The sequence below is a fragment of the Zalophus californianus genome, chromosome 1 (genome assembly GCF_009762305.2).
Source record: "Zalophus californianus isolate mZalCal1 chromosome 1, mZalCal1.pri.v2, whole genome shotgun sequence".
In the NCBI taxonomy this organism is placed as follows: Eukaryota; Metazoa; Chordata; class Mammalia; order Carnivora; family Otariidae; genus Zalophus; species Zalophus californianus.
In genome coordinates, this window is record NC_045595.1 from 147,775,810 (window position 1) to 147,794,132 (window position 18,323).

The window sequence follows — 18,323 nt, forward strand, 5'->3', positions numbered from 1 at the left end:
AGACAGCTTACTGGTTATAACTCTTTGTTCTGTTATTTTAGTGATTGTGTTAGGATTTATACGATACATTTTTTTTTTATTATTTAAGACCTTTATTAACGGGTGCTTGCCGTTTGTTGATTTTTTTGAAAAAATCAAGTTGTAAACTTTTTATTACAAATTAAAAATGAGGTTCTTAAAAATCTCAATTTGACCAGATATGAAACAATTTAAAAACCTTTAAAGGTGTATTGAGAAAAACCAGGTTTTTTTTTTTTTTTTAAAAACACGTTTGTCATTACCAAAAAGAGGCGTCTTTAGGTAAAAATAATAAAAACCCCATGCTTCATAGATAATGCAGATAGTTCTATTTATCTGGTCAGTGGGCAAAAAGCAAGCACTTAAGGTCTTCAGCTCCAATCTTTTGTTCATTTCTTATTGCTGGAATTTCATCTTCATTTCTTCGTGTTGGATGACTAAACCGGATGATGGTAGAGATGGTAAGCCGGCATTTACTCAGCCCCGCCCTGCTCAGCCTCGGGAGCGGACGAATTCTCAGATGGTGGATCGGCTGCTTTTGTCTCTTTGCCATCTTGTGGTTTAGGGTTTTCTGGGCGTCTGCGTCGGTAATTGAAGTTGCGGCGGTACCGACGTTGAGGTGGCTGCTGACCTTGGGTCTCAGCTCCTTGATTTTCCTTATCTTCCTCATTGCCATCCTCTCTAGGCTGTCTTTGGCGAGGAGGACCCCTGCGGAATCGTGGTCTATAACCCCGATACATATTCTGTCTCACTGGTCTACCTTGTTCTCCTGCACCCTGGTTGTCAGCACCTTCCATCACTTCTCCCTGCGCAGGAGGGTTGGAATACTGTGGTCGACGCCCATAGGGTCTCCGCATGTAGTAAGGTGGGAACCGTCGCCTGCGGTAGGGCCGGCGCTGTTGGGCCTGGCCTTCGGGAGCACTTTCCGATCCCTCGTTCTTTTCCCCACTCTCACTATTCTGGTAATTCTGCTGGTAATTGCGTGGAGGACCCCTGCGACGTGGATAGCGTCTATAATGGTTACGATCTGCTGCATATTTACTGCCTTGCACTGGAACTTCACCAGGGCCTGTCACATTTGCTGCCTCCGCACCCTTTTCTCCTTCAACAACATCAAACTCCACAGTCTCTCCATCTCCTACACTGCGAAGGTACTTCCTGGGGTTATTCTTCTTTATGGCAGTCTGGTGTACAAATACATCTTCCTTGGTGTCATTCCTGTTGATGAAACCATATCCGTTTCTTACATTGAACCATTTTACTGTTCCCCAAACCTTCGTTGCGATGACCTTCTTGTCCCCGCCGGCAGGCGCCGCCGATGTGAGGCCGCCCGGGCCGCCGCTCCCTGCGCCGCTGCCCGTGGTGCCGGGCTTGGTGTCGGCAGCGCTGAGGGCGGGGGCAGCGGGGGGGGCGGCGGGCGGCTGCTGGGTCTCGGCCTCGCTGCTCATGGTTGCGGTGATGGTGACTGGGGCCGGCTGCGGCAGCTGCGGCTCCTCCCGGGGTGTGATGGTAACTAGGCCGGCGGCGGCGGTGGGGCTGCTCAGGGCTCTCTGGGGTCCGCTCTCCGCTCCCGCTACCGATCGAACTAGCCGATACATTTTTTTTTGAGAATTTTTTTGAGGGTTTTTTTTTTATGTTATGTTAGTCACCATACAATACATCATTAGTTTTTGATGTGGTGATCCATTTTTAACTTATCACAGTTACCTTCAAGTGATATTATACCACTTCATGATAGTCTATCTTATAATACTACACTTCCATTTTTCTCTTCCCGATGTTTATGCTATTATTGATGTACAGTTTACTTTACATATGTCACAAGCCACACATTTCATTGTTATTGCTTTTGTTCAAATATTCAATTATTTCCTTTAAACAAACTTCCCAGACTTCATTTTAATTTTCAAATTCATTAGATATATATTAGCTGTCCTCCAGATTACAGCAAATGACAGTTTTCCAAATGTTTCAACACTGCACAATGTAGGTGTCCATTTTTCTGGCCTCCAATAATACTTTACTCCATCTTTAGCCCATTTCCAAAGCCAATACCACATATTTTGTTTTTTGTTGTTCTTCTTTTTCTTTTAAAACATTTTGGTATCGCAGCATCCCAGTTCTAGGTAGCAATTTCTGTATTAGCTTTGCTGGAATAATAAACATACCATGCATCATAAAAATTTAAAGGACAAGAAAGCTTAAAATGATTGCATTTTATCTGACTTTAAAATCTCTATGCCAGCTTTCTATTGGTGAATATTTGTCTGGTGTATCTTTTTCCATCACTTTATTTTCTATACCACTGTTTTAGATTTTTATGTTTTACACAGTGTATACCTGAATTTTGTTTTAAAGATTAAATTGGAAAGTATTTGTATTTTAATCAATATATTAAATCCATTTGCATCTATTGTTTTAACAATACACTTGGGCTTCTTTCTGACTTTTTTTGTTTGTATTTTCTATTCACCATGAATTCTCTTTGCATCTTTTATTTTCTTTTCTCTCAGACTGATAAAGATCAATGTATTCTCCTTACTTTCCTCTACCACTATTGAAAGTGTATAGTCTATTTCTATTCTTTTGGTGGCAATCCTTACATTATCCTTACAAATGTGTATTTTTCTAACAAACTCTAAGTTAATTCCTACTTTTATCCTGCTTTGAAGTCAGACAAGGATCTGAGCTTGCTTAACCCTCCCTCAGATCACTCCATTTTGTTTCAAGAGGTTAGTATTCTTTTTATTCTTACTATTTGCACTCAACATTAAATTATATTTACCACAATGTTTTAATGTTTCTTTAACTTACAATATTTTTTTGCATTTAATCCCTCCCTTCTGGGTTCATTTTTCTTTTTGCAAAAAAGCAAGAACTTTGTGAGCAGTAAAAATCTCTGAGTTCTTGTACATTTGAAAATAAATATCCTTACCTCACCTTCACCTTCTTATCTCACCTTCTTAAACTGTAATTTTGCTGGGCATAGAATTCTAGGTCATAGGATTTTCTATTCGAACAATGATGCTCTTACAGTGTCTTCTTAGTCTCTGTTGTAGTGGATGAGAAGCCTGCTATCGAACTGATTGTTGTTCCTTTGGGTAACCAGTTCTTTCTCTCTCTTGTTGTTAAGATTTGTTATTATTCTTGATTTTCCCTAGTTTCACTATAGTGTTTCTATATTTCCTAATTTCTGGAAAATTCTGGGTCATTTTCTATTTGAAAAATGTTTCCTTGCTGTCCTCCTCACTTTATCCCAGAATTCTTATTGAAATTATTTTTTATCCCATCTCTTTTATCTGGCTGTGCTCTAAGAGATTTCTTCACTTCTGTTTTCCAAATCAGTAATTCTCTCTTTGTCTGTGTGAATTCTTGTCTTAAAGTCACTGGTTTCTGTTTTATATATAGTAGTCTTCTTATACCACTTTGTCTCTTTCATACTATGCTTTATGTATAAATCTTGTTTCTTTACCCTGGCATTTGCTATTTCTAGTGCTCTTCATTTCTTTGTGTAGATCCATATTTCCCTTTTGGTATCATTTCCTTCTCTGTAAGGGTCTCCCCTTAACATTTTCTGTAGTGTGGATCTGCTGGCAAAGAATTTTTTTCTCAGCTTTTGTATGTCAGAAAAAAAATCTTCATTTCTGTCTTCATTTTTGAGAGATATTTTCACTGGGTATAGAATTCTAGACTGACAGTTTTCTTTTCACTTTCAGTACTCTATTCAGGGGCTCCACTGTCTTCTTGCTTGCCTTGTTTTCAATGAGAAATATGCCTCATCCATATACTTATGCCTCTGTATATAGCATATTTGTTTTTCTCTGGCTGCTTTCAGGATTTCCTCTTTTATACACTGGTTTTGAGCAATTTGATTATGATAGATCTTGGTATAGTTTTCTTCATAGTTCTTGTGCCTGAGGTTTATAGGGATTCCTGGATCTATGGTTTATAGACTTTATCAAATTTGAAAAATTTTCAGCCATTATTATGTTAAATATTTTTCTGTCCCTCTTCCCCTATGGGAAACTCCAATTACATGACTATTAGGTGGCTTAATTGTTCTGCAGCTCACTTACACTTTGCTGCTTTTTTAAAAATGATTTTATTTATTTATTTGAGCAACAGAGGTAGTGACAGAGAGCATAAGCCAGGGAGGAGAGGAAGAAGCAGGCTCCCCACTGAGCAGGGAGCCCAACGTGGAGCTCAATCCCAGGACCCTGAGATCAGGACCTGAGCTGAAGGCAGACGCTTAACCAACTGAGCCACCAGACACTTTGCTCTTTTTAAAGTTATTTTTTTCCATGTGTCTCATTTTGGATAGTTTCTATTATTGTGCTTTCAAGTACACTTAAGTTCTCTCCTGCGGTGTCTAATCTACTGTTAATCCCATCCTTCTATTTTTCACCTCAGCCACTGTAGTTTTCACCTAGAAGTTCAAACATGGATTTTTCTTTATGTTTTCCATGTCTCTACTTAATCTGAATGTATGGAATACTTTAAATAATAACTGTTTTTAGGTCTATCTCTGCTAATTCGAACATCTGTGTTAATTCTGGCTAAGTTTCAATTAATCCCTCTTCCCCCCATTATGGGTCATATTTTCCTGTTTCTTTGCATGCCTGGTAATTTTGGATTAGATGCTAGACATTGTGGATTTTTCCTTATTGGATGCTCGATATTTTTGTATTCTTACTACTTTATATCCCTAACTATTTGTAAGCTTTGTCCTGACATGCTGGTAAGTTACTTTGACAGACTGATCCTTTTAAGACTTGTTAGGCTGAACCAGAGCCTAGTTTGTTGAGGGCTTACTATTCCTCAGTATGAAGGTAAGACCCTTCTCAGTACTCTACCTGATGCCCTGTGAATTTCAGATGTTCTAGTCTGGCTGGTGGGAACAGGCACTATTCCAGGCCGTTTGTGGGCGCTGGGTACCTCTTTACTCTATGTCAGGTAATTTTTCCCCATCCTGGGGAAGTTTCCTCATATGCTGATCAATACTTTGATGAATACTCCAGGGGCCCTCTGAAGATCTCCAGAGTTCTCTTTCTGTGCAGCTTTCTTCTCTCCATTCTGCTGTTCCATGAAGTCTGGCTGCCTTGGTCTCACTGGACTTTCAGCTCCATCTTTTAACTCAAGGGACACCCTGCACTAAACCTGGAAACTCAAGGTAGCAAGCTAGGGTATTCATAGGGCTCACTCTGTTTGTTTCCTGTCTCTCAGTGATCACTCTGTTTTTTGTTGTCTGATGTCCAGTGTCTTGAAAATTGTTGTTTCTTATATTTTATCTGGTTTTCTGGTTGTTTTGGGCAGAGAGTATATATCAGGTCCTTGCTTCTCTATCTTGGTCAGAAGCAGAAGTCTCACATCTTCCTTCCTGAATGCAACTTATTCTCCTTCCAACTTGCTTATTTAATTACTCTTACTATGATTTTTCTTTAACCCCATTGGGGCCTCTAGTTCATGGAGCCCTCTACTTTCTCCCAATCCATTAATACTCTTCCTTCATCACTTTCCTTCTCATGCAGCTTGGTTTTCATGATCCATTATTTCAGGAATGCTCTTGCCAATGTCTTTAATTTCCTCGCCCCTCTCTGCTCATTTAGCTCAGCTGTTTACATGGTAGAAAATCAATATATTTTGAAATGAATTGATAAATAAATGAGAAAACAGAGCATATATGTTAATTTCTGACAACCTCCTTGCCTATATTTCAAATGAAACATTTTTTTAAACATTATTGCTTTATACTACTATATCTCTTTTATCAGTGCAGATAACAACTATATATAAAATTAGGTTGTCCTTTACATATAACTGTCATTTACCCAAGTCTACATTACTTAGGATGTGTGCTTGTTGATTTTTCTACTAAAAGTCATGGACTTCAGGTTAATAATTAAGTCAGTAATAGAAAAACATAATGTTTAAGCATGAATGAAATTTAGAGGTAACTTCCTATTATTTCCCAGTTTTACAAATGCAAAACTGATGTTTTCAGAAGACAGATGCTTTGGCTAAAATGCTTTTCAAAGCTCATATAGCTGCTTAACAGCAAAATTAGGACCCAAACCGAACTTCTTGACTCCAACCTAGGGTTCTTTCCATCTCACAGCAGCACTGTATTTTCTTGCCCAGGTCTGCTTGTATCCAATACTCTGTGTTTGCAGACAATTTGGATGTGGTTTATAGTAAAGCTTATCCTGGCTTACCAGTGATACCATAAACTACTTAATGTTGGGGTGACCACAAGATTTCTAGAATAAAGTCATGTAATCTTCTAACACAACTTATAATAGGAGCACTGTGGGACATTTGTCATGTCCTTACACTTGGGTAGAACATCCTTTCAAACATTAGTTAGTAACTGTGCCATAGGGGATTCAATAAATTCACATCCTTCCTTTGTAACACCCTACTGTGTAGAATCCAAAGCCAGATGCCAATAGAGAACTCTACAAGCTAACATATAATATAATAAATTAAGCCCTAAGATATGGAAGAGCTCATGGCCCTCTAGACTCAACAGGACATTGTACCCTCAAAAATTTGTTCCCTAAGTCTGGAAAAAGTTTCAGGAAGAACAAGAAGACTTCTCATCTCTATACTCTGACTATACATTAACATTAATACATATAGGGGCTGATAGTCATGGACAAAGCCTAGTGGAAGTTAGGCAGTGGGAGTAACAGACAACAAACAATTAGCTTACATGAATAACATTATTTGAATGTACAAGCATACCTTGTTTTACTAGGTTTTGCTTTATTCTGCTTTGCATGTACTGTGCTTTTATAAATTGAAAGTCTGTAGAAACCCTACACTGAGCAAGTCTACTAGTACCATTTTCCAACAGCATTTGCTTACTCTATGTCTCTATGTCAATTTTGGTAATTCTCAGAGTATTTCAAACTTTTTCATTATTATTATATTTGTTATGGTGATCTGTGATCAGTGATCTTTGATGTTACTATGGTAATTGTTTGCCATGGATTGCATCCATGTAAGATTAAGCAAACTTAATAAATGTGGTGTGTTCTGACAGCTCCATTGATGGGCTATCCCCCCATATCTCCCCTTCTCCTTGGGCCTCCCTATTCCCTGAGACACAGCAATATTGAAATCGGGCCAACTAATAACCCTACAAAGGCCTCTAAGTGTTCAAGTGAAAGAAAGAGTCTGTATATCTCTTACTTTAAATCAAAAGCTAGAAATAATTAAGCTTCGTGAAGAAGGCATGTTGAAAAACCAAGATAGGCCAAAACTAGGTCTCTTGCACCAAACAGTTAACCAAGTTGTGAATGCAAAAGAAGAGTTCTTGAAGGAAATTAAAAGTGCTACTCCAGTGAACACAAAAATGATAAGAAAGTGAAACAGCCTTATTGCTGATTTGGAGAAAGTTTCAGTGGTCTGGATAGAAGATCAAACCAGACACAACATTCCCTTAAGCCAAAGCCTAATCCGGAGCAGGACCCTAACTCCCTTCAATTCTAGGAAGGCTGAGAGAGGTGAGGAAGTTGCAGAAGAAAAGCTGAAAGCTAGCAGAGGTTGGTTCATGAGGTTTAAGGAAAGAAATTGTCTCTTTAACATGAAAGGGCAAGGGGAAGCAGCAGGTGCTGATGGAGAAGCTGCAGCAAGAATCTAGCTCACGTAATTCATGATGGTGACTACATTAGACAACAGGCTTTCAATATAGACAAAACCACCTTCTGATGGAAGAAGATGCCATAGCTAGAGAGGAAAAGTCAATGCCTGGCTTGAAAGCTTCAAAGGACAGGCTGACTCTCCCGTTAGGGGCTAATGCAGCTGGTAACTTGAAGTTGAAGCCAGTGCTCATTTACCATTCTGAAAATCCCAGAGCCCTTAAGAATTATGCTAAATCTACTCTGCCTGTGCTCTATAAATGGAACAACAAAGCCTGGATGACAGCACATCTGTTTACAACAAGATTTACCAAAAATTTTAATCCCCCTGTTGAGATATACACTCAGAAAAAAACATTCCTTTCAAAATATTACTGCTCATTGACAATGCACCTGGTCACCCAAGAGCTCTGATGGAGATGGACAAGATTAATGTTGTTTTCATGCCTGCTAACACAACATCCATTCTGCAGCCCATGGATCAAGAAGTAATTTCAACTTTCAAGTCTTATTATTTAAGAAATACATTTTGTAAGGCTCTAACTGCCATAGATAGTGATTCCTCTGATGGATCTGGGCAAAGTACACTGAAAACTTCTGGAAAGGATTCACTGTTCTAGCTGCCATTAAGAACATTTGTGACTCATGGAAAGAGGTCAAAATAGCAACATTAACAGGAGTTTGGAAGAAGTTGGTTCTTGCACTTGTGAAGTGCAAGACTCCAGGGGAGGAAGTAACTGCAGATGTGGTGGAAATAACAGGAGAACTAGAATTAGACGTACAGCCTGAAGATGGGACTGAACTGCTGCAATCTCATGATAAAATTTTAAGAGATGAAGAGTTGCTTTTATGGAAGAGCAAAGAAACCGGTTTCTTGAGGTGGAAACTACTTCAAGATGTTGTGAAGATTGTTGAAATGACAGCAAAGGATTCAGAATAGTACCTAGGCTTAGTTGATAAAGCAGTGGCAGGGTTTGAGAGGATTGACTCCCATTTTGAAAGAAGCTCTACTGTGGATAAAATGCTATCAAACAACATCTCATGCTACAGAGAAATTGTTTGTGAACGGAAGACTTAATCAGAGCACATACCTCACTGTTGTTTTAAGAATTGCCACAGCCTCCCAATCTTCAGCAACCACCACCCTGATCAACATCGAGGCAAGACCCTTTACCAGCAAAAAGATTACAGCTTGCTGAAAGTTCTGATTATGGGTACATTTTTTAACAATAAAGTATTTTTAAACTAAGATATATACAATGTTTTTAAGAAATAATGCTATCGCACACTTAACAGACTACAGGATAGTGTCAACGTAACTTTTATATGCACTGGGAAACAAAAAAGTTCATCTGACTCGCTTTCTTGCCATATTTGCTTTATTTTGCCAGTGGTCTGGAAAACCTGCAGTATCTTCGAGGTAGGGCTGCATACATTTGAAATTCTCTCTCTCTCACTCTCACACACATACCCATCTGCTGAGGAGACCCAAAATTTGAGACTCTGAGTTAGAGCCAAAATCTAAATATTGAGTTAAGAGCCAAAATGTAAATTATTTGAAAATATGACTTGATGTTAACTGATAATGTAGTCATTCTGATGTTCTCCAAATATTTTTAGCCCTCTGCCTTCTGGACATATAGCTCAGCTGTTTTTCCTGGCATCTGATGGTTTTGCAGGGCCACATGACTAATTCTGGCCATTGATGCTGAGTCATTTCCACCCTGGATCATTTAGTTGTGGGTTAAGACCTTTAAGAATTCTCTTTCTGTCTGGGATGGCAATTGGCAACTTTAGAAGCTGGCTTATCAGCCAGAGCCCAATTCCCCTATGATGACAGACCCCCTTGCCACCCCATTCTGAACATATAGTGTTAGCAAGAAATGGTACTGTCTTAGTGATGGATATTGGTAGGACTCCAGGAACACTGAGAGAGTGGTAGGAAAGATAAAGTTAAGGAACAGAGAGAGTTGCAATGGGGCGATTCTGAGACAAATATGGACATATACAAATTGAATGCAATTTGTGCAGACCTATTGGCTTTTATTATTGTTGTTGTTACTATTACTACCATGATGATGATTATTAGTTCTATTATTAGCTTTTTAAAACAACCTGAAGATTACGGCCGTTACATGCTATGACTCATTCTTGGTGTTGAATAAGGATATAGAGGGAGGACGGATCCTTCTAGTTTTTGGATCCCTCAGGCTAATGCAATAGGTATTCATCATACACAGTGTGAATTTTGTTGAGTATTTATATTTTCTCACACAATTGGACCATATAATTCTTCTAGTTAAGGACCACATTTTATATTCCTTGTGTGTACTTTTGAAACAGTTTAAAAATCAATAAAATCAAGCTGAAGGCCGGCTTCACTTGATTAGGGAATTGGCATCAGATCCCACTGTTGACCATTTCTTGGGCTGACTCACAACAGATGCATCAATTCTCACATTTTCATTTCCTGGAGTTTTAGGAATGCTTAATAAGAGTCATGGGCATGGGCGGTGGGGCAGAGCAGAGAGGAGAACCCTATTTTTAGAACTTTATCAAGAACCTTATCAACCCTATTTTTAGAAATTTAGTCCTCATTGGCGACCAACTCAGTGAAGAAAGTCAAGTGGGAGACATTTTTCAAATTGGCTTCTCAGAGCAACTGTTTCATTTTTCTTGGACATGTGTTCTGTTGGGTTTAATCTCCTTTATTGCTCCTGGCTCTTGCTCTATAGAGCTCCAAAAGTCAAGTGATACATTTAAAAACTCATGGGTGGGCAATGCAATAAAAACCGTTGAGAAAGGAATTGGCATTTATCAGAATCCTATGAATTGTCAGTGACCAACCTCATGGAAGTTTCCCACACCTGGCTGTGCACCTGGGCTTCCCTTTGTTCCTTTGATTATGACCTTGCAGTTTCTTTGCTAAATTTTCTATTGCTTTCTCTGTTTATCAATCCTGGCCTTCAAATCTAGATTTTAACTTTGCCTATACGGATCATGCACCAAACCTTCTACACTTGCATTATCTGGATGGAACTCAAGCAGCATGCTCCTTGTTTGTGCCAAGTATGACATTATGCTGTAGAACTCCTTCCTACTCCCTGGTGGTGCAATGCAAGTATTTGCCTACCAGTCTGGGTGGATTACAGATGTAGAATATTTCTCTCTGTATTTCTGCACACTAATGCTCTCTATTATGCAATTGTACTTGCAGTGCTCACTCTGTGTCTGGCACTCATATAGGCAGTAGAGATACAACAGTGAGAAAGCAGGTAAGAGTACTTGCCCTCACAGAACTTACCCTGTAACAATGACAAATCCAATTACCAGTATGATTCAACATGGAACCTATCGAACTACACTGATTCTTTGTTCAGCTAATGACCTACATCTACATGGAAGTTCAAACATCTTTGCATCTTTTTTTACTTTTAATTTTAGTTCACAACTACATTTTCATCAAAATAGGCCAAAAATCAGTTGACCTATACCAGGTATGGTTAGAAGCCCCCCACAACCCGTGCAACACATGTTGCTCCAGGAAAGTAGAAAATAACCAAATGCCACATTTGATTTCTTATAACCACATGGAGAATGTGATTTTGCTTGCCATTTTATCTGCCACCAGTTGGCTACTGGGCCAAGAGCTGAGCTACAGTGAACTTGTCCCACACAGCCCTTTTCCAGAGGGCCTAACCAATGCCATTTGAGACTTATTTTATGGACTGGTCGTATAGCGTATCTCTCTAGATAAGGCTTCGCATTCGATAGGAGCTATCACGTGATGAAGGTGTGTGCACGTTCGCATGTTCATGCTAGTACTCTGAGCTCTCCTCTTATTTGGCTTCAACCTCAAAAGCTTGTCTCTTGAGGGCAAAGTCATAGCTGGGAGGAAAGAACCAGCTTCTCCTTAACCCCCAAGTCTGCTGCCTATGTTTAATGAGTCCTTGGTGGGGTTTGGGGAGAGGAAATGGGGAAGGTACATTTACACCACAACTGGAACGGGGCCATCTTCCTGCTGTTAGAGACTCAGATCGAGGTTGAACAAATCCATTACTTGAGCCCAAGAAACAGATTCCTAGCCCAAGACTCTAGCATGAATTCCTAGGCCTCTTCACTGGATCTCCTGGGGCCCCGTGCTATTTGTGATAGAGAGAGCCAGGACTCTCTCTGTCTTTGTACTGGTGACTGGGGTTTGTCCCTAAACAGGCATGGTTAGAAACTATTCTTCCTGCTGCTGCTAAATCTTTATCAAGCTAGACTTGTGGGGCCCTGCGGTCTACTGGGAATTGGGGGAGGTAAAAAAGGGAATTCATATTTTAAATCTATTAAGGACAAAAATACTGTACCACACTTCTCAGAATCTGCAATGCCCCTTTGAGTTTCCAGATACTTATGTGTACTGTTTTCCATGAAATCTTGGTTCCTAGATGCATTTTATATTTAGACCATACATGGATTTATTTTCAAGGATCTCACTATATGAACTTCGAAGTATGTTTGGTCATACTACAGGTGAGGTCCTTAACAGTCTGAATGGAATCCAGGTCCCCTAACCAAGCCCAATACCACATCAGAAAGACTCCCCTGGACTGGTGGAGACTGGGGGAGTAGTCTGGGGTCCCACTTGACTTGTAGGGCACACTCTTGGACATCCTCTTGGCTCCAATGGAGGCATGAAGGCTGGGGAAGAGGCCACCTTACCTGACAGTGGCTATCTGTTCCTAGGTAAGACCACTCCTCACCATGTCTTCATGTTTGACTGGGAAGTAATGGAGAGAGATTTCTAAAACCTCGTGTATGTTCCTACTAGAACCCTCAACACCATGCCCTGCTCCAACACTCACAGCCTCATCACCACTATGTGACTTGGGAGCATCTGGACTAATTTCATTATATCCCTGTTTATGTCAATCACCAGAACTCAGATCCTCCCCTCACTTCTTCCCTCATGCCCTGCCCTTTTCACATCCCTCTGAAGCTATATTTTTCTGTATGACATGTATCATCACCTGGCACTTTATATATTTTACTTATTTATTTGTCTGTACTCCCACCAGAATGTCAACTCCATGATGGTGGGAATTCTTCTCTGTTTTGTTGTTGTTGTCTAAAATAGTGCTTGGCAAAGTAGGTATTCAGTAAATATTTGTTGAATGAATAAATGATGTGATGGATATCTAAGTATTTATTGAGAGTCACTAATTATTGACAATATCCATTTCCTTGTTTTTTTTGATGAATGACCCCCTCATTGACCTCTTGGATGTATTAGCCTTTCCCATAGTCTCTGATAGTTAAGGGGACCCTCCAGAATCATCACATTACTTTAGGCATAATCCTTGACGCCCCCTCCTCCATGTCAAACATTTGCCAAAGCAACCAATATGTCCAATGTAACTATTGATACTAACCCAACTCAATCCTCTACGTCCTCCACCTCTGCTCACATATTCATTCTTTTATAAGACATTTAATCCAGGAGAAGACAGCCAGATTTCTAACTACTATAGGCAATTTTGAGGCCATAATAACAGGAAATAGGCCCGTGGGATGGTCTACGCAATCATCTTTGTAACACCATCAGACTCATTGGGCTAATTACCTTCTCACTTTAATTTCTGAATCATTCATTCCTCAGAAGCTAGGAATGCTGGTTCATGGCCTCTCCTAGAAGGCCATGCACCTGTCTGGCCCTATCAGCAATCTTGCACTGTGCCATGAAGCTGGAATGTTACCACTTGTATTCTGCAATGCTAACCAATCAGTTGTGCCCTGCAAAGGGCCTCCCTCTTTAATGACCTATTCCATCTCTAAGCCTGCCCATGTGGCCTTGCAGAGTAGACAGAGAGTACTTACACTATTTGTGGTGGCTTCGCTTGGCGGTCTACATCTATGGCTCTCCAGCAAATTTGTTGGCTGGACAGCCCCAGAAACACCAAAAAATAAAGCAACACGTAGCATCTTCAACATCAAATGAGAATGTAGGAAGAGTCTGGAAAGTACAAAGCCTCCTATTTCCATCACTAGCTTCCAGCTGGCCTTGGAGGAACTGAACTGTGTAAATCAGTTTTATTAGTGACTTGCTCTTCCCAGGGCCAAGATACCCATGCAAGGTCCTCATGAATCCATGCAACACTAGAGCAATACTTGGAGGGCCACAGTCCTGGGTCACTCTCTGAGTAAGAGTGCCACACCAACGAAATCTAAATCCTGCTTTTACATCACCTATATTTCAGTCCCCACTCCCACCCTGGTGCTTTTACCCTGATGGGTGCCGTAACAACAACTCAGTAAAACTTGGCATGGCCAAATCTAAAAACTCCGGGCTATGCCTGGGTGTACGGCCGGTTAAAAGGTCACCACTGAAGGCAACAGAATCCCTGGACATCCTTACAGACTGAATGACACTCCTTATTCTACCACCCCAGAAACTCAAAGGCAGCTACATAGAGACACCCCCTCCCCCCATCACTGCTATTTCTGAATCCTCTAAATTCTCCCTGTGGCTATCACTATCCATGACCACACCCACCCACAGTCGGCCTGGCTCCATTATCAGGCCACTAGCACCCTGGATGGTTGCCGATAAGACTGGATATAGCACCTGGGGTGTGAAAATGCCCTCTAGGGCCAGGAGATGCTTGCAGAGCTGGCAGAAGTTCATAAGACAGATCTGAGATCCAGCTGCCTATCTGCCCTGAACCCCCTCTCTCTTGGGATTCCACTATTCACAAAGCCCAACCTAAAGCAGAATGGGGGCAGAGCCTGAGCAGCTACTTGAAGGTGCTGAGGGAGTGAAAGGTGCGGCACATTCAAGTGGCCCAATATATAGGGGGAAGGTGTGTTAGTGGTATTCCTGGAGTTACTTGGTCAGCAGAACAACAATCTTATCCTTCTCTTTCCGCTGTACTTCTGGTTTTCTAAACTTGTCTTCCTCTTTGGATTATGAATTTAGAATTTATTTAAAGGGCTCACATCCTCACAAAATCCTTTTTACTGGCTTCCAACACCTTTCTGTGCATATATATTTGTGCATACATATGCACACACACACATGCGCATACACACACATTGTCTGATTATGGTCTGCATCTCTTTGTCTCATGGATTCTCTCTGACCCAACTCACTGAATCCTCTGCATCCCACCCTATCTCCTCCAGCCCCACCTATTTTCTTACATGCTCAGTCCATGTGTCACAGTGGGCATGAACTTTTTTTTAAGGAATAGTAATTTTTATAGCATACTTTGGAGTCTAAAACTCAGAAAAAACACCTTCACACTGGATCTTGCATCGATACGGAATTCCTAATGATGCAAGCTTTATGACCCTCATATATTCAATTTGTGACAGTCCACTGGTGGAAATCGACAGCAGAGTCTAGACCCTATACTGCCCCCCCGTTACCATGTTCTTGGGCTGCTTATGCATATCTCCACGTGTGCTCAGAAGAGGGAGCAGCGCTCTTTCCACACCCCACTCTTCTCCTTCCCAGGTACATCTTTGCCAATGCTGCCTATTTTATGTTGAAGCTAAAATAACTCATCAGTTAGCTTTAACTGAGTATACAGTGAGTAGAGAATGAAATGGGAGAAGTTAACATGGTTTAAAATCTGCATCTAGAATATACTCAAATGTTAGTTATTTTATATGATTTACAGAGTGATTCTATTATATGCCATGTTCTTTGAGGATAGGATTATTTCTAACTCAGTTTTGTAGCCTGTTCAGTGGCGCTTACAGAGTCTGGTACATAGTAAGTGCTTAATAAATGCTTATAGAATAAATGAGTGGTCCCAATGGCAGTAACTGAAGGAAGATGTCAGAATATCAATGGGTTGAGAGACAGATGAGGGCAGTTTTAGAAATAAAATTGTTTAAACCTTGGGCTCCTGCATGGTCAAAAACAGGATGGAAGCTGAAGAGAGACAGCTCCTTATAACCCATGGAGCACTGTCTGTGAGATTCAGTGGGACAGTTCACTCTCTCACTGTGAGGAATCAGTGCAGGACTGGCGAAAATAACTAGAAGAACATGTACTGGAAGGGAGAATTTTTATCTTTCATGCCCCATGCCCATGATTTTTAAAAATATTTAAATGCCTAAGAAGGTGATTCACCAGCCATCAGATTTAACAAAACCCACTCTCATTCTGCTGTGTGCTTTAGTGATACAGAAAACTTTCAATTATCTCTGCTAACGGGATGGAAGCAATGGTACATATAATCAAAATGCCATTTCTATTTGCCTTTGGAAGTATGATGTGTGCTTTTCCCCCAGCAGGTTTGCTTTCATAATGATTAGTTCTAGCTTAGGCTAATATTAAAATGAGTTAGCGTTTTCTCTGTATAATATCTGGTAGTAGAAGAGAAGAGATGTGTTTATGGCAGAGGAAACTCTTGCAGGGCTTAGTATTTGCCACAGTTAATCGCCCACGTGGATAATCTACTTGCAGCAAGTGGGATTTTAAACAGAGCAAAAGGCAAAGAGTGACTCTGTGTCCTGGATTTCAATGACCCAGAGGTGGAGGCCCCAGGAGAAAGCCGTAGCTAGCGTTATGAAGAGTGTTAAAGGAGAAAGAACACTGGATGAGGCATAAGGCCACTGGGGTTCCTTGATGCCCAAGGAAGGCCATACAATCTCTTTGTGTCTCAATTTTCTTATCCATAAATGTAATAATGACACCTGTTCTACCTAACAAACTAACTGTGCCAAAAGAGAACAGTGGGCTAAATAGGACTTGTAAATGTATTAAATGCTAAGAAAATGCAAAGCACTGATAGGCTATGAAATATTGTTGTTGCCACTTTTTAAGGAACTGTCCCTTGCCCTAACTCCTCAATGCTTAGGGTCTTGGGCTGTGGTTTCTGAAACTTTCCCCAATTAAAAGTAGTCCCCTTTCTTGAGGGCCCTGCTCTTCAAGGATAGCTACTTTGATAATGTCCATTCACCCTAGTGAATGGATGCATCCTTTTTTGGGTAATAGTTTCATTTTAACAGGGACCTTGCAGCTATAATAGATTAACCTGGTGGCTCTCAAAGTGTGGACCCTGGGTGCGTAGCATCAGCATTTCTTGGGAGTTTGTTAGAAATGCAAATTCTTGGATCTACCCCCATGTACTGATTCACAAACTCTGGGAGTAGGGCCCAGCAATCTGTTTTAACAAAGTCCTCTAGATGAGTCTGATAAACACTCAGATTTAAGAACCCCTAGTTTGGCCAAAGGAGAGAAAAAGGAAGCTTAGGAATTGGGCTCTGGGACATGACAATGACAAACTTTTACTTTTCTGAGGGAGGCAGGGGAAGGCTTATGGGACTCTCTACATCACACTGCATAGCTCTGTGTGTGTGTGTGTGTGTGTGTGTGAGTGTGTGTGTATGTGTGGAAAATGATGATCTGGAACATCATTTTCTCAGGTAGGTCCCTTTCCCAACCACCCTAACAATTCATCCCCACCTTGGAGACTCCCTACCCCCTTCTTGTAGCACTTATCACCTTCTAATATGCTGTATTACTTGCTTTCTATTTTGTTTACTGACTGTCTCCCTGGGCTAGAATATATGCTCTATAAGGACAGTCCATTTTGTTCAGTGTTGTGTCCCCAGCTCTGAGAACTATGCCTAGCAGCACTAGAGGGCACTCAGTAAATATTTGTTGAATTAATGGGTGAATGAATAGCTGCTGAACCTGGGAGATGTGAAAATATTGGGGTCACACCAAAACACTGAAACACCTGCAACCATCCTTATTAGGCAATGTTGCTATGGCATGGGAGCCTTGCCTCTCTGTTCCTGCTTTGGGCTCTGAAAAAAAGTCTACGAACAAGGCTTGGGTATATGTCGTCCTTGGGGATTTGGTTCACGATACCGTTTGTCATTACAAAATGTGCTATCTGGTTTTTCCTAGGCACGGGGAGAGTGTACTGATTGATCAACATGTTTATCTGGCTGTTTGGGGCTAGGGGCAGTCTATGGGTGTGGGACAGCCTAGAGGGTGACATGGCAGGGAAAACAGCAGTCTAAGAATGAAAACCAGAGTTCTAGTCCTCTGCCCCTAACTCGCTGTGTGGTCCTGGGCAAACTGCTTAGCATTTCTGGGTCTCATTTCATTTGTTGATCTCAGTGATCTTCAAGGCCCCTTTCAGCAGTTGTTATTATAAATCTATTCATGTGTTACTTGATTAATGTAGGTATCCTCTACTGGCAAACTCCATGAGAACAGGGGTGAGTCTATATTTGCCCACCTAGTTCATATGCCCAGCACTTGTAGGCACCAGGTATTTGCTAAGTGAGCCAATCCCTATGAAAGCCAGATGGTGATCTCAGACTCATCAGCCTGTGCTCTGCACAAGTATGTCACAGGGACATGGATGTGGGCTACAAAGACCTGGACTGGAAGAGACCTCCAATCACACAAGGAAGAGCAGGACACTGCCTGTGCCCACCCCCTCACTCCCAGGGCATACAGAAGGTGCCCAATCCATTAAGGTGAAGACCACAGCAGTGCAGAGGAGAGAGCCCAAGCTGGGCACAGGGGCAACAGCCCTGTGGTTTGCAAAAGCATGGACTTGGAGATCAGAGACCTAAATTTGAATCACAGATCTGCTATCTTTCAGCTTTATGATTTTATACAAGTTATTTACTTCCCTTAGCTTT

General features: G+C 41.0%; 2 protein-coding genes and 1 pseudogene across 16 annotated transcripts in view; 1 reads left to right on the forward strand and 2 right to left on the reverse strand.

Annotated features, from left to right (window-relative positions):
- The window catches only part of KALRN (kalirin RhoGEF kinase), a 646,977-nt gene that overhangs the window by 168,252 nt on the left and 460,402 nt on the right, over positions 1–18,323 (reverse strand). The gene's annotated exons all lie outside the window — the stretch shown is intronic.
- Positions 359–1,602, reverse strand: LOC113918243 (Y-box-binding protein 1-like). The gene has a single exon (XM_035724529.1). The coding sequence runs from the start codon at positions 1,464–1,466 to the stop codon at positions 492–494; it is 975 nt and encodes a 324-aa protein (XP_035580422.1). The 5' UTR covers positions 1,467–1,602; the 3' UTR covers positions 359–491.
- LOC118357283 lies at positions 7,072–8,888 on the forward strand (annotated as a pseudogene).

Coding starts and splice junctions, on each gene's coding strand:
- LOC113918243 (XM_035724529.1), bottom strand. CDS start 1,466: ATGAGCAGCGAGGCCGAGACCCAGCAGCCGCCCGCCGCCCCCCCCGCT.